Genomic DNA, 13,383 nt, shown 5'->3' with positions numbered 1-13,383 from the left:
CTGTAATACTTAAAACCTTTTAAACATGTTGAAATTCAGAATAACTGTGAAGGTTTTTGAGAGACTTTTTTTTTTATATATATACCATTTTTCTTTTTAATTTACCCAACTAACCTCCCACCATGAAGGTTGAGGGAACCGATTTCTCACTTAGACTTTTTCTTTTTTCAGTTCATTAAAAAATTGGTTGCTGGACAACTGAGCTCTGTCTTGGTTTTTTTTTAATTCATTTTTTATTTTATTTTCTATTTTTAATTTTTTAAAAATTATTTTAATTTAATTTAAAATTCAGAATTTAAATTTAAAAAATAATATATTTTAATGTTTAAATTTTATTTTAAAAATATAGATAACTTAATAATTAACTTATTATATTTTTAAATATGTATAATTTATTTAATTTTTTATTTTGCTTTAATAATTATAGATAGTTAATTTTAAATGAAATTTTAAAAAAACTGAAATTAAATTTAATTATTTTATATAAAACATTTAAGTTATATAACAAGAAATATTTACATTATATACTAAATTTTGTATTATAAATCAATGAATATTAGTATGAAATTCTAATTTTTTTTGAATTTTTGAATGACTTTTAAAAGGTGTTACAAATATATATGAGACTTGAAAATGATATCATTGGATTGATTGATATAAAAACTATAGAAAATAAAGCACATCATTGAGAATGACCTTAATGTTCCTCATGGCAAAGTGGTCACAGACGTTCAGTTTCGATACTCAATTTCATGTATCGATGATATATTTCAATATAGAGTGTGTCGTCTTAGGAATGATAAAGATGTACTTTGTATATTTTCATTATTCAAACAAGTACACAACCTAACATGTCTAGAATTATATGCTACAATAAAAGATTTGTCACCAGGTTTTGAAATCTTTGATGGGATGGAAGCACTTGAAAAATACACTGACCAAGCAATGAAGTTAGAAAATACTTTTGAAGACAACTAATATTATATGGTTATGTTATATGTTTTGAATTTACTATGTTTAAGTATTTTTTTACTTTTTTGTATTCATGTTAATTGTCAGGAACAACCGTTATATATTTTTCATTTTAGTGGTTAATCGATGATTGTAATGATGTTAGTAGAGGTGTTTTGCACTTAATATTTTATGTGATTGTTTTATGTCATTGCATAAAAATGTCATTAACTTTATGTCAGGAATCAATTATTTTGCGTTTATGTATCAGAGTGTCATTAACTTTTACATCAAAAATCAATTATTTTGTGTTAGTATATTAGGGTTTCATTAACTTTACGTTAGAAATCAATTGCTTTATGAATGAATGGTTAAGATTTATTCTTCAAAATCAACGAACCACACTTAACCCAAGATTTGCTAATTCTCATACTTAAATGTGAGTATTCTTCTACCCTAAACCAAACATAAACACCTTTGCTTACACAAAATGTCTTCCTAGTCTTTCCATGTCTTGGTTTTCTACATTTTTAAATAGTCAAATAAGTTTTTGTTGTTTTGGCATGCAAGTTACCAACTATGTTAATCTGGTCTTTAATTAATTATCTTAACATGACAAGTGATTTTTGGATGATTCAACTCCCAACATTTGATAGGATTTTAATTGTTTAGCTCGAGTTTATTCATCAGATAGATTATTTTATGTAAGAAATAAATAATATTAAACCCTCATTTTACTTCTTTTTTTTTTACCAACCCTCATTTTACTTTAATAGTTGAAAAGTAAATAGAAGATATGATCATATTAAAAACATAAAGGATTAGATATCATTTTATTAAGGAAGTGAAGAGTAAACAAAAGTTTGAATTAATTAAGGTATCAAAATAAGTTGAATCAAACATATTGATTAACATAATTCATCTACATAGGTTAAGTTAAATTGAATTTTTCAATCTTTCAACTAGCATAAATATTTAATTCAAAAGAGTTAAATGATAAGTTGAGTTGGTTTGATCCATTAATTAGTTTATTGAGTTGACTTGTATTTTTCTTTGATTTTGATCTTTTCATATTAACTTATGATATTTTGTATGTGGTTCATTTATTTACTAAGATTTATTTCTGATTGTATTGTGTACTTATTTTATTGTTGAGGACAAATTTATTTGTGATTGTATTACTAGCTACATTTATAACATTTTTTTTATTATATTTGATCATAAAATTTGAAGATAAATAAAAAAATAGTATATAAATTTTAATAGATTGATGGATCAACTTAATCCAACTCAGTTTTTAATAGTTTAACGGTGAGTTGAGTTGAGTTGTGTTAGCCAATTTCACACTCCTAAAAATAACGAAAAAATAATTTTTAAATAATTAAAAAATATATTAATAATTTTTTATTACAATATTAATCGGGAAAAAAGCAATTTTGTACTAAATTTTATTACTAATTCTTTAATTTGGTTGAGTGGTATGTATATAGGGAAAGTGCAATCCAAATAACAATATTCTACAATCTACCTAACCAAATCTTAAACTGCCGGCTTAGCATAATTTGTTGAATTCGAGTTAGAGGATTAGTTTGACATTTGAAGAGGTCATTAGAGAAGCCTAGAAGTTGAACTTCAAACAATATTGAAATCCAAATGTTAATTAAGCTTTAAGTTTCCCTGTATTCTGATTAATTATTATTACTACGTACATGACGCGATGACTTTTCTGGAATTGGGTCAAATGAACTGAAAACGAAGCAATTAAAGTGGGTTTTGAAGAGTGGCTAGCTGGCTGCCATTTGTAGCTAGAGAGAGAAGTGTGTTATCTCTTTGTGTGAAGTGGGGGCGAAGCTTAATAGTGCAAAAAGGTGGCAAGAGTGCATGAAGCATGAAATTTCAACATTGATCATGTTATCTTGCTAGTGCTTTCAACGCGTCTAAGTTGCATATGTGGCTCATCATCTCTTTCTCTTTATTTATCCATTCCATATGTAGTTGCATATCCATTCCAAGGTGGGGGGGGGACATGATGTTCAATTGTATAGCACTTTATCAAATTCATATTATATCCTCCACTTTTTTTTATTGGATTAGAAGCAAATGTTAATACTTTTAATAAGATATTTTATAATTTTTTAGAAAGTATTAAGTTTATTTTTCATGTTTTGTCTCTATTAAAATTGTAAGTATATTTGTTTCTTGTTGTTGAATGCTAAGACTAGAATTTAAGAAGTAAATATTCTCTCTCATTTTTTGAACTCTTGTCTTTTATCAAGTTTATTTGTATTATTATATAAACTTTGAAATATATGAGGTAATATTTTTACCTCCAAGTCTCCAATTAGTGATAATAACTTAAAAATAAAATTAATACATCATAATCTTATTTTATAAAATAATTATTTTTATTGATATGTGTGATTTTGTTATCGATGTTTTATAACAAAGACATAAGGAAGCATATTTATTTTAGAATCATGAGTGAAGTATATCTACTGATTTTTGCAATAATTAACTTTTGTTAGAAAACTTAGATAGTCATTTTTAATGGAGTCTTTCTTTTTTAATTAATTTTTTTCATTTCAAAAATTGAAAAAAAAAATATTCAAGAGATTCGTGACAAATTAAAAATGTGTTGATAGCTATTTCACATCATACATGATACATCTTTTTATTATTTTAATTTGTCTTAAATTGTTTATTGTTTTTAAAAAAATTATGGAAAAAATATTAATTATTTTTATATTTATGATATTAATATTTTATCTAAATATTTAAATGAATTTACATTTTTTAGAACATTTTTACATTTTTTATAAAAGTATAACTTTGTCGAGGAAAAGTATTTTATCTTAATAATTGTATAATTAATAATATCTCTTTAAAATATATGTGGTACCTTAAATGGACAATAATATGATATAGGAGTATTGTATTTGGTTTTGGAGATTTTAATAAAGCATTAAAATAATATGTAAACTTAAAAAGTTATCAAATCATTATTTAATTTGATAAAAATCACTAAAGTTGACCTCGTGGTAGAAAATTTTAATTATTATATAGAGAGTTGTAGGTTCAAATAATGTTATCATCAATGTAAAAAAAAAAAATTAAGTACAATTTTTTAAATATAATTAATATTATTCTTTAATTATAATATTTGAAAGATTTATGTAAATATATATTAATGAAATTTATGCTAAATTTGGATATATATTAGTAAAGTATGGGGGAAAAATGATAAGTATTGAAAGCAAATTAAAATATATACTATTTGAGAAGCAAATGATTCTTAACATGTGGACTAATTGCTGTTTTGTTGTTTTACAATGATATTTGCCTTATGTATTTTAACATGATTTTAATCCCAAAGCATTATTTGAATATATATATATATATATGCTTGTGTGTTTTTCTGTCAGAAGAAAGCATATATGGTTTTTCAAACTATCCCTAATCACATAGTGCAAGGATCATGCAACATGGCAAGGGATATTTTCTCAATGCCTAAACTTGGATCACCTCAATATAGTATTTTAAATTTGTTTAACAAAATAGTATATTTTCTTATCTCAACTTATTGCAGGCATGACTAAGGTGCCAAAACTTGCATTCAGATACCCTAAGATTCTGAAGTCAAACTTTGCAGAAAAACCATCAATTCCACTTTCTTTGTTTTTTTAATTCTTCCAAGCCCATATGTATCAATTGTTTGCCACAAAACCTAAGAGACAAAACTGTACCATCACTTACCAGCTTCTGCATGCTCCACGAAAGGTTTAGAGTATATTTGGCAAATATTTCAATGCTCAAGCATAGAATGTACTAGACAAATAAAGTGACCAGGCCATGCCAGCTAGCGAACATAACATATCTTGAGAACATAATATACTGAATATGCAACTAAAAAGTTCATTAATACCAACAGATGTTTGTTCTCACTCTTCCCGTAAAGTGACAAATCAAGATTCATAGCGTGTTTGTATCAGCTGTGAGACGTGATTTTTCACGTTTAGGCTGAAGTAAAAAATAGTTATTTCTCTGTAAATTTAGAATCGGACGTGGAAAGAAAAGGAAAACTTGAGTTTAATAATCCAAACCAAACACGCACTCAAATTTCCATTGAAAGAGGTGTTTATATTTGTTGTCTAAGCATAATTTGTAAAATATTGTCTCAAAAAATACATATGAGAAACGGGAAAAAAAAAATACTAGTGAAAAGAATCTGGAATTTGTAGAAAGACATGTTACTGCAGCATTTTACTCATCAAAAATATTTTCTTTTTAATTTCTAAAGTGAATAATTTTTTTAAAAAAAAATATGGGTAAATCATGCTTATGACTTTTACTTTCTTTCTTTTAAAAAAAAAAATCTATTCACATTTTAAAATACGGCCTTTTATTTTAACATAAAAATATTGTTTTAGCTTTTAACATTAAAAAAAAATCACCAAGCTGAAATAGGTTGTGATTAAACTCACAACATCAATTCATATATATTAATCACAAATTTCTATCTTATACGAAAGTGTATTAATTAGTTCTTTGACAAAAGAATTTTTTTTAAAGATTTTCTTAATTTTTTATTTGATTCAATTTTTATTTATTATAATTATTTATAAATTAAATTTTAATATTTTTAAAAAAAATATCAATAAATAAAAATAATATTGTGATATAATATAATTTATTTATTATAAATTTAAAATATAATTTATATATTTTAAAATTTTTTAATACAAATTTTAAATATACTTTAAATATTTAAAAATAATATTTATTTGTATATAATTTATTATAAATTTTAATTATATATAATAAATATTTAGCTTGTACAAAATATTAGTTCTATTTAAATAAAAAAAAAATATTGTATTTAAATATTACGACTTCTATTTAAAACATATTTTACAAACACGATCTACCAATTTTAAAATAAAATCCTGACAGATAAAAAAGCCTGCTATATCTAATGACATCTACTGGGCTTGGGCTTGGGCTTGTGTCTTATGTACAATTAAATTCAGGCCTAAACCAAGGATAAAAATAAGGCTTATGATATATACACCTCTTCTTTTTTTTTTTATAAGTACACCTTCTTTCTAAAAAATATATAATATTATAATTTTTTTTTAAAAAAAATTAATTTTACACTTTTAACTTTCAATTTGTTACTTTCTTCTTCTTATTCACACACTTTTTTTTTCTCTTTCAATTTTCACATGTTACCAAAATAGATAGGGTGAAGGAAAAATAAGAGAGTACATGTAAAAATTGAAAAAAGGAGGAAAGATGTGTGAGAAAAAAGTACTAAATTAAATATTGTAGATGTAAAATTAAAAAATTTAAAATAAAAAATTAAGAATATTTTAAAATTTTAATTATTTTTTTAAAGAAGGTGTACTTATAGAAAAAAGAAGGTGTATATATCATCAACCTAAAAATAAAAGAGAACACGTAACATAAGGCACTTGCAGGCCGTTTCCAAAAAGCAACTGCTAATAGCACTTGTGTTATTGTGTTCATAATCAGTCATTTTTACAATTTCCGCACAATTTTGTTGAAAGTATTTCAAAATTAATAATTTTATGGAACAATGAGTCTCACATTATTTTGTATCGGGCTCATAAAACATTTATTTGTCAATGTTGAATTTGACTTACAAGAGAGATGAATTCATATCGGACCGTTGAATTTGAATTAGCATTCCATTGATTAAAAGTTTTTAGAATTGTAAATGTGTGTTGATGATACACATACACATCCATTTTTTTTTTATCATTGAAAAAAAAAATCCATACATTAAAACTACTAAATTATGTCAGATGAAGTAAATCACGCAAAACTTACTGTTTATAGCTTCTACCATAAAGAGAATTATTTATCAAAGATACAACTAAACATGTACCAAGTCAAATGTCATAAGGACATCAAATACATGATTTAAGTTGACAGAGAAATCTTATATTCTAGTAGATAATAGAAAATTGTTCTAAAATTTCTATAATCATATTATATATTATCCAAAGTAAAAATGATAGTAAGGTATTATCAAATTTAAGTTTCTTAAATAAGATTTCATGTTTGAGTTTTGTATATGAAAAAAAATAAAACATAGTTGTGAGATATGACTTTATTAAAAATAAATAGCTAGATTTTTTTAACATAAATTAGTCATTAACGAAACTAGATTAGCCCCCTCGACTTCATACCTTACTTAATTGATCACTTTTTACATGTATGACTCAATCTTATCTTTTTATACAAATTTGCATTCAGCCACTTCATAATTAGTATGACTTAACTTGACCCACATACTATTCTCACATAAAACCTATAGGAGGCAATTTAAAAAAATAATTTCTCATTCAGGAGCCAACTTACTCACTGGAGGTTTTTCAACTCTAAGCCTTCAAAGCTCCACAACTTATATACACACAATGAAATATTTTAAATTTTAAAACACTTTCACTTTTCTATAATTTTTATGTATTTCAACTTAGACATGTATTTCGTCACTACATGCCTATACAACTTAACATTTTTCATCAACTTACTACATACAACTTAAAACAACATATATATTGCAACTTAATCAACTTCATCAACTTTCATTCATAAGCATCTTACAACTAAAGCCACTTTAAACATCATCATACATCAATGCATAATGAACTATAATCATATGACATCATTTATGTAAGTGAATCATCATACTTCAACACTTGGACAACTTAAAACATCAAATTTCACTTCAACAAACCACAGTCGACACCATCCTCCCAACGCTTGACATCATTGAGGCAAAGAGTCTCTAGCTCACCCACACCTAATGCCAAACCACTTGTGCCCAATGTGGGTGAGGCAGAGAACCTCTATGTTAATCACGCCTAGCGTACCAAAACCTACGTCTAACCTCATCTAAGCATAGAGTCTTTACCTAATTCACGTTTGGCGCCACAAAATTGGCACCCACTGTTGTCTAGGTAAAGAGTATCTATCTTGATCTTACATACCTCCACTCATTTTTGGGCTCGACCTCATTAAGTCAAAGAGCTCCTTAAGTAATCACACCCAACACTTCTCATTTCACGCCTGGTGTAACCAAGTTAGAGAGCTCCTCACTAGCCCAAACACAACACTACCAATCATATTCCCAACATCATCAAGGCAAAAATTCCTAACATGAGTCACACTTGATGCCATAAAAGCACACCCTACATGATGGGAATTCTCACACTTGACAAAATCCTCAAATTGGCTAAAACCTGCAAAAACACTCAACCCAACCAGCATGCAATCCTATTTCTAACACATATACGACGAATATGACACATTTCCAACTCAAAATACCACATGCAATCACTACACTTCAAGGATCACCAAATCCTACTCAAAGCACCTTCACAAACAACACTTAAAGCCAACATCTCCATCTCAGGAATTTCAATTAATTTTAACCATAAAAGAGGAGTTCATACAAGAATTAACAATCAAAATTCAATTATATTCAGCCACAAACTTCCCTTATCTCGAATTGCTCATAAATCAAGAGAAAAAGGCCCAAAGTCTTCAAGGTCGTTGTACAACTTTTCCCGATTTTAGATTCTCAGCTCTTGAAACTTGAATCTCTAATCTACCTCTCCTACTCAACTTAGGGAAAATTTAGAATGTTTTGCAAAGTTAGATAAGGAATGATCGATTCTAGAATCTCTCTCTAGCTTTTGTCTAAACTTTTTGAATATATGAACTCATAAGGTTCGCTATTTAAAAAATACCTTATATATCTCTTCTTTAAACTTGGTCAACTTGACTTCAACTATAACCACTATAGATTCAACTTAACTTTTAAGGGTTCCTTGACCCTTATAACTTTAAAACAACGCAATGTCCAATAATTCAACAATTAAACAACATATAACATATAATTAATCAATAAGACATAAATTCATGTAGTGCTTCATAGTATCTTTTTATATTAAAAAAATTTAGTATCTATATTCAATTTAACTAGTATTTCAGTATCTAAAATGCATAGAGTAATTGTCCATTATATATAACTATAATTTATAATAAAAATTATACATATAAATATCATGTTTGAATATAAAGTACATTTTAAATTTTATATAAATAGATACTTTTAAATATATAAAATATATTTTAGATTTATAATAAATATTTTATATTATAACACAAAATATTAAAATTTATTTTATAAATAAATATAATAAATAAAAATTAAATAAGATAAAAAAAACTTCTAAAAACTAGAATGGAAAAACAAGCCCTAGTCCATTGATCCACTAAAAATTAACAAGTCAGGTTAGACATCCTAGCCTGCGAACTCATCTCGCCAAGCTTGCCAGCCTACAGGCTAATTTTTTATTTTATTTTTAATATTAAGTTTTAGTAAGTCACATGAGATTTATTATCTGAGTAATTTGTGATTTGTTGTGCAACAAATATATTATTCATTTGATTTATTTTATTATATTTAATTTGAGATTTTTTGTGTAGAAATTTTTTTGGAAGAGATATATTATTATAATTACATATCTATTTAATTATGAAGCAAATTTGAGATTTGTTGCACAACAAATCAAACCAAATTGTTGTAATTTAACATTGATTTTATTATTTAGGTACACTAGTGACTAAATTGCACTTTTGGTTCCTCTAATTTTGTGAATCTACAATTTTGGTCTCTCTATTTTAAAATAGAGATATTTAGTCCCATTTTTTTTAAATATAGAATTTTGGTTGTATTGTCAACTTAATGTTTATAAATTGTTAAATTTTGATGTTGTACAATGATCTAACACTACTTAAGTACATGATATTTAGTGACATGAAATGTAGAGATAAAAATTAAAAAATAACATACAAAAAACTATTTTTATATATTTTAATAAGTGATTAATATTTATTTTATTAATAAATCTTGTTTACATGGGTATTTTTTTTATCTATAAATGTCATATTATTAAATGTCGCATCACTTAAATATAAATAAACATTAAAATTTAACAACTAATAGATGTCAATTTGACAAGAGGACAACAATTTTGTGTTGTTAAAATTAAAGGAACCAACTGAGTCCATTTTAAAATAGAAGGACCAAACTTGTAGATTAACAAAAATAGAAGGACTAAAAGTATAATTTAACCTACACTAATTTATGTGAGTCCTTTAAATATTGAGAAATAAATATGTTAAAAAATACTTAAAATAAATATACAAATTTTTTTTAAAAAAATTTAAAATATTTTTTGGCAGACTAACAAGTCAATCCACCCTCAAATAGAGTGACTAGAGTGTCGAGTCCATTTTCATTTGATAGGTCAACTCATCTAACCCTTTTGTATTTAATATATAAGAGTGAATTAATCTTTCTAACTACTTAACTTTTTCAATCTACATTTTTTTAACATACATGTCAATAATAAAAAATAACTTTTTACTATAACTTAAATTGTACTCTATAATTTTTTTAAAAAATAATACCTAAAAATATTTATTTATAATATTTTTAATCATTACATAATTTACATTAAAAGTATTTTACTATAAAATTCAATTATATAAAAACATTTATTTTGATAATATTTATTATTAAAAAAACTAATAATAATATGCTAAAAATATGAAATAATTTTACATTATCATCAAACCACAAATCATAAATTTTTTAAACTTTTAAAATCACCATTATATATTTTTCAATCATTGTATAGAATAAACTTGTAAAAGCTCCTTTTTAACCTAAAAAAACAATTTTTATAAAGCCTAATATTTTATTGTGCCTTAATCGAAAAAAAGGAAGCTACCAAAAAAAAAAAGAAAAAAAAAAAGAGTAAGCATATCAGGTGTATTAAAATAAAAAAATCAGCCCCTACTTATATCCCCAAAGGCCCAAACCCTTATTTTCGTATAGAATTAGGGTTTGCAGTGACAACTTTTGTTTCAGTGTGTTTAGATCAGAATCAGATCGACAACCATGGCGACGCAGATGAGTAAGAAGAGAAAGGTCAATGCTATAATCAATCGGAAGCACCACCATTTTCCTTTTCTCTTTCTCTTTCTTTTCTGTCTCAATTGAACAGTGTTAATGCGCAGTTTGTGGCCGATGGAGTCTTCTTCGCTGAACTGAACGAGGTTCTGACGCGTGAGTTGGCGGAGGACGGTTACTCCGGCGTCGAGGTTAGGGTTACGCCCATGCGCACCGAGATCATCATCAGAGCCACCAGAACTCAAGCCGTTCTCGGTTCGTGCTTCTAGAATCTTCCGTTACTTTTGTGTAATCGATTATTCATTCATTGATTGTTTTGTGTATATATGAATAGGTGAGAAGGGAAGGAGAATTAGGGAACTAACCTCGGTGGTGCAGAAGAGGTTCAAGTTTCCCGAGAACAGTGTTGAGCTTTATGCTGAAAAGGTCAACAACAGAGGTCTTTGTGCTATTGCTCAGGCTGAATCTCTTCGCTACAAGCTCCTTGGTGGCCTTGCTGTTCGTAGGTATGTGTAGTATTCCGCAAATTCATTCATTCTTATATATCTTTTATCATTAGGCACCGATTGTACTTTTGGTTCTTATGAATTTGTGCACTACTTGTTTATGTTTCGCCTGGGTAGGTTTATTTAGAAGCTGGATTACCTTTACTTGTTTATCGTATTTGATTTGACAATTTATTTGCTTGTGTTCGCCTAATGTTGTTCTTATATGTATAAGTAGTCTTGAGATGTTAAGTGGGAATTAAGTCCCTTAGGGGGAGTAAATGATCCTAGGATTGAATAACACTTCCTAGTTATATTAATATACATACTCTTTAACCAAATACAAAGTGTCATATGAAACCATCACAACATGATAGGTGCTTCTTTGTAACCCCTGTTTTATGTTTACTGTATGTTGCGAGGCTAACATTTTGTTCTTTTTCTTCTCACTTTATTGTTTGTTGCCTAATTGTAATATGCTGAGGACTTCTTTCAGTTTTGACTATATTAATATATGGTGTTTTGATAAGTTTTCCCCTGGTCTTTAATGGTAGTGTACGTTGAGGTGATATATTATGTTCTATGTGGTAGCTTCTCATTTTAGACCTGTGTTTCTGTAACAATATATTATGACAGAATTTTTAAACTTTTGCTTAGATTTTTTTTTCACAATTACAATTTTTCCTTCTCCATCTGTGTTGCAACATGATAACCTATATATATCTTAAACTATTTGTTACAGGGCATGTTATGGTGTTTTAAGATTTGTGATGGAAAGCGGTGCCAAGGGATGTGAGGTTTGTCTTATTGAACCAGCTCTAAACTCCTGTTATTATATTGCTTTAAGCAATTTGGTTGTAAATTTGTAATTGCTGTTTGACTTGAGCAGGTCATTGTTAGTGGAAAGTTGAGAGCTCAGAGAGCCAAGTCCATGAAATTCAAGGACGGTTACATGATTTCTTCTGGACAGCCAGTCAAGGATTACATTGACTCTGCAGTCAGACATGTGCTCCTAAGACAGGTTTGCGTTAATGATTCAGATACATGATAGAGTTTCTTTCAAAACTGTGATTTTCATGTTGGCTCATTTTCTTTCATCATGGAGTGACAGTGCTAATCACTTTTTTTCTATGTCTTGTAGGGTGTTCTTGGTATCAAGGTGAAGATCATGCTTGATTGGGATCCTAAAGGGAAACAGGGTCCTAAAACTCCCCTCCCTGATATTGTCACAATCCACACTCCAAAGGATGAGGAAGAATACAAGCCACCAGTTGCTGCTGCTGCTGTTTTGGCAACTGATATTGAGGTCCCTGTTGCTTGAAGTGTAGTAATTGTTAGTGCTCGAGTTCCTAGTATGCAATGTTTGTTGGGGAAAGACTAGTTCAAAATTTTGGTAGTTTCTTTACAGTTTTTACAAAGTACCAAGTATTTAAGCATCAATTAATTTTTTTTAATAATTTAAATCTTCACGCGCTGAGCACTATGAATTCTGTTAGTGATTCAAGCTATTGGTTTTGGTCTGTCTTATTTTCTTTATTCTAATGTTAAATCAAATTTGGACGTGCAGGAGAATTTTAAAAAGCATAAACTTTAGTATTCATTGTTAAAGAAGAAATTGAAACCCTTTTTTGTTAAATTTAAGTATTCATTGTTAAGTTTTCTTTCAAATTTATAGTGAAATTTGGAAACTATTTTTTCTTGGTTTTGATAATGAACGTAAAAGTGTTTTAAAATTGAGTTAAAATCATTTTAGTCAAACGATCTCTTACGGAATTGATTTAGGATGGGAGACATGGTGAAAGAATTGAGTCGTGTGATTTATGGTGTGGGTAAATTACTGTTAGATTCACTAATTCGGTATTAAATGGTCATGATCAATTGTCAGTAACTTTTTCTATCATTTTGTCACATACTTAAAATTATTGTGTATTTCTT

General features: G+C 27.2%; 1 protein-coding gene across 1 annotated transcript; it reads left to right on the top strand.

Annotated features, from left to right (window-relative positions):
* The first annotated feature begins 10,824 nt into the window (after positions 1 to 10,824).
* LOC109816988 (small ribosomal subunit protein uS3z) lies at positions 10,825 to 12,952 on the top strand. The gene is made up of 6 exons (XM_020382176.3): positions 10,825 to 10,981; positions 11,071 to 11,218; positions 11,298 to 11,469; positions 12,191 to 12,245; positions 12,338 to 12,469; positions 12,590 to 12,952. Exons 1-6 carry the CDS (start codon positions 10,952 to 10,954, stop codon positions 12,767 to 12,769), a joined length of 717 nt encoding a protein of 238 aa, XP_020237765.1. The 5' UTR covers positions 10,825 to 10,951; the 3' UTR covers positions 12,770 to 12,952.
* Positions 12,953 to 13,383: the final 431 nt, after the last annotated feature.

Source organism: Cajanus cajan, chromosome 1 (genome assembly GCF_000230855.2).
Source record: "Cajanus cajan strain Asha chromosome 1, NIPB_CcT2T_4, whole genome shotgun sequence".
In the NCBI taxonomy this organism is placed as follows: Eukaryota; Viridiplantae; Streptophyta; class Magnoliopsida; order Fabales; family Fabaceae; genus Cajanus; species Cajanus cajan.
This window is presented reverse-complemented; position numbering and strand designations above follow the sequence as displayed.

What these genes read in the sequence shown, in the direction of transcription:
- LOC109816988 (XM_020382176.3), top strand. Translation starts at nt 10,952, where the DNA reads ATGGCGACGCAGATGAGTAAGAAGAGAAAG. An exon ending in GGTGGCCTTGCTGTTCGTAG is followed by an intron (nt 11,470 to 12,190) that starts GTATGTGTAGTA and finishes TATTTGTTACAG; the next exon opens with GGCATGTTATGGTGTTTTAA. An exon ending in GCGGTGCCAAGGGATGTGAG is followed by an intron (nt 12,246 to 12,337) that starts GTTTGTCTTATT and finishes TGACTTGAGCAG; the next exon opens with GTCATTGTTAGTGGAAAGTT.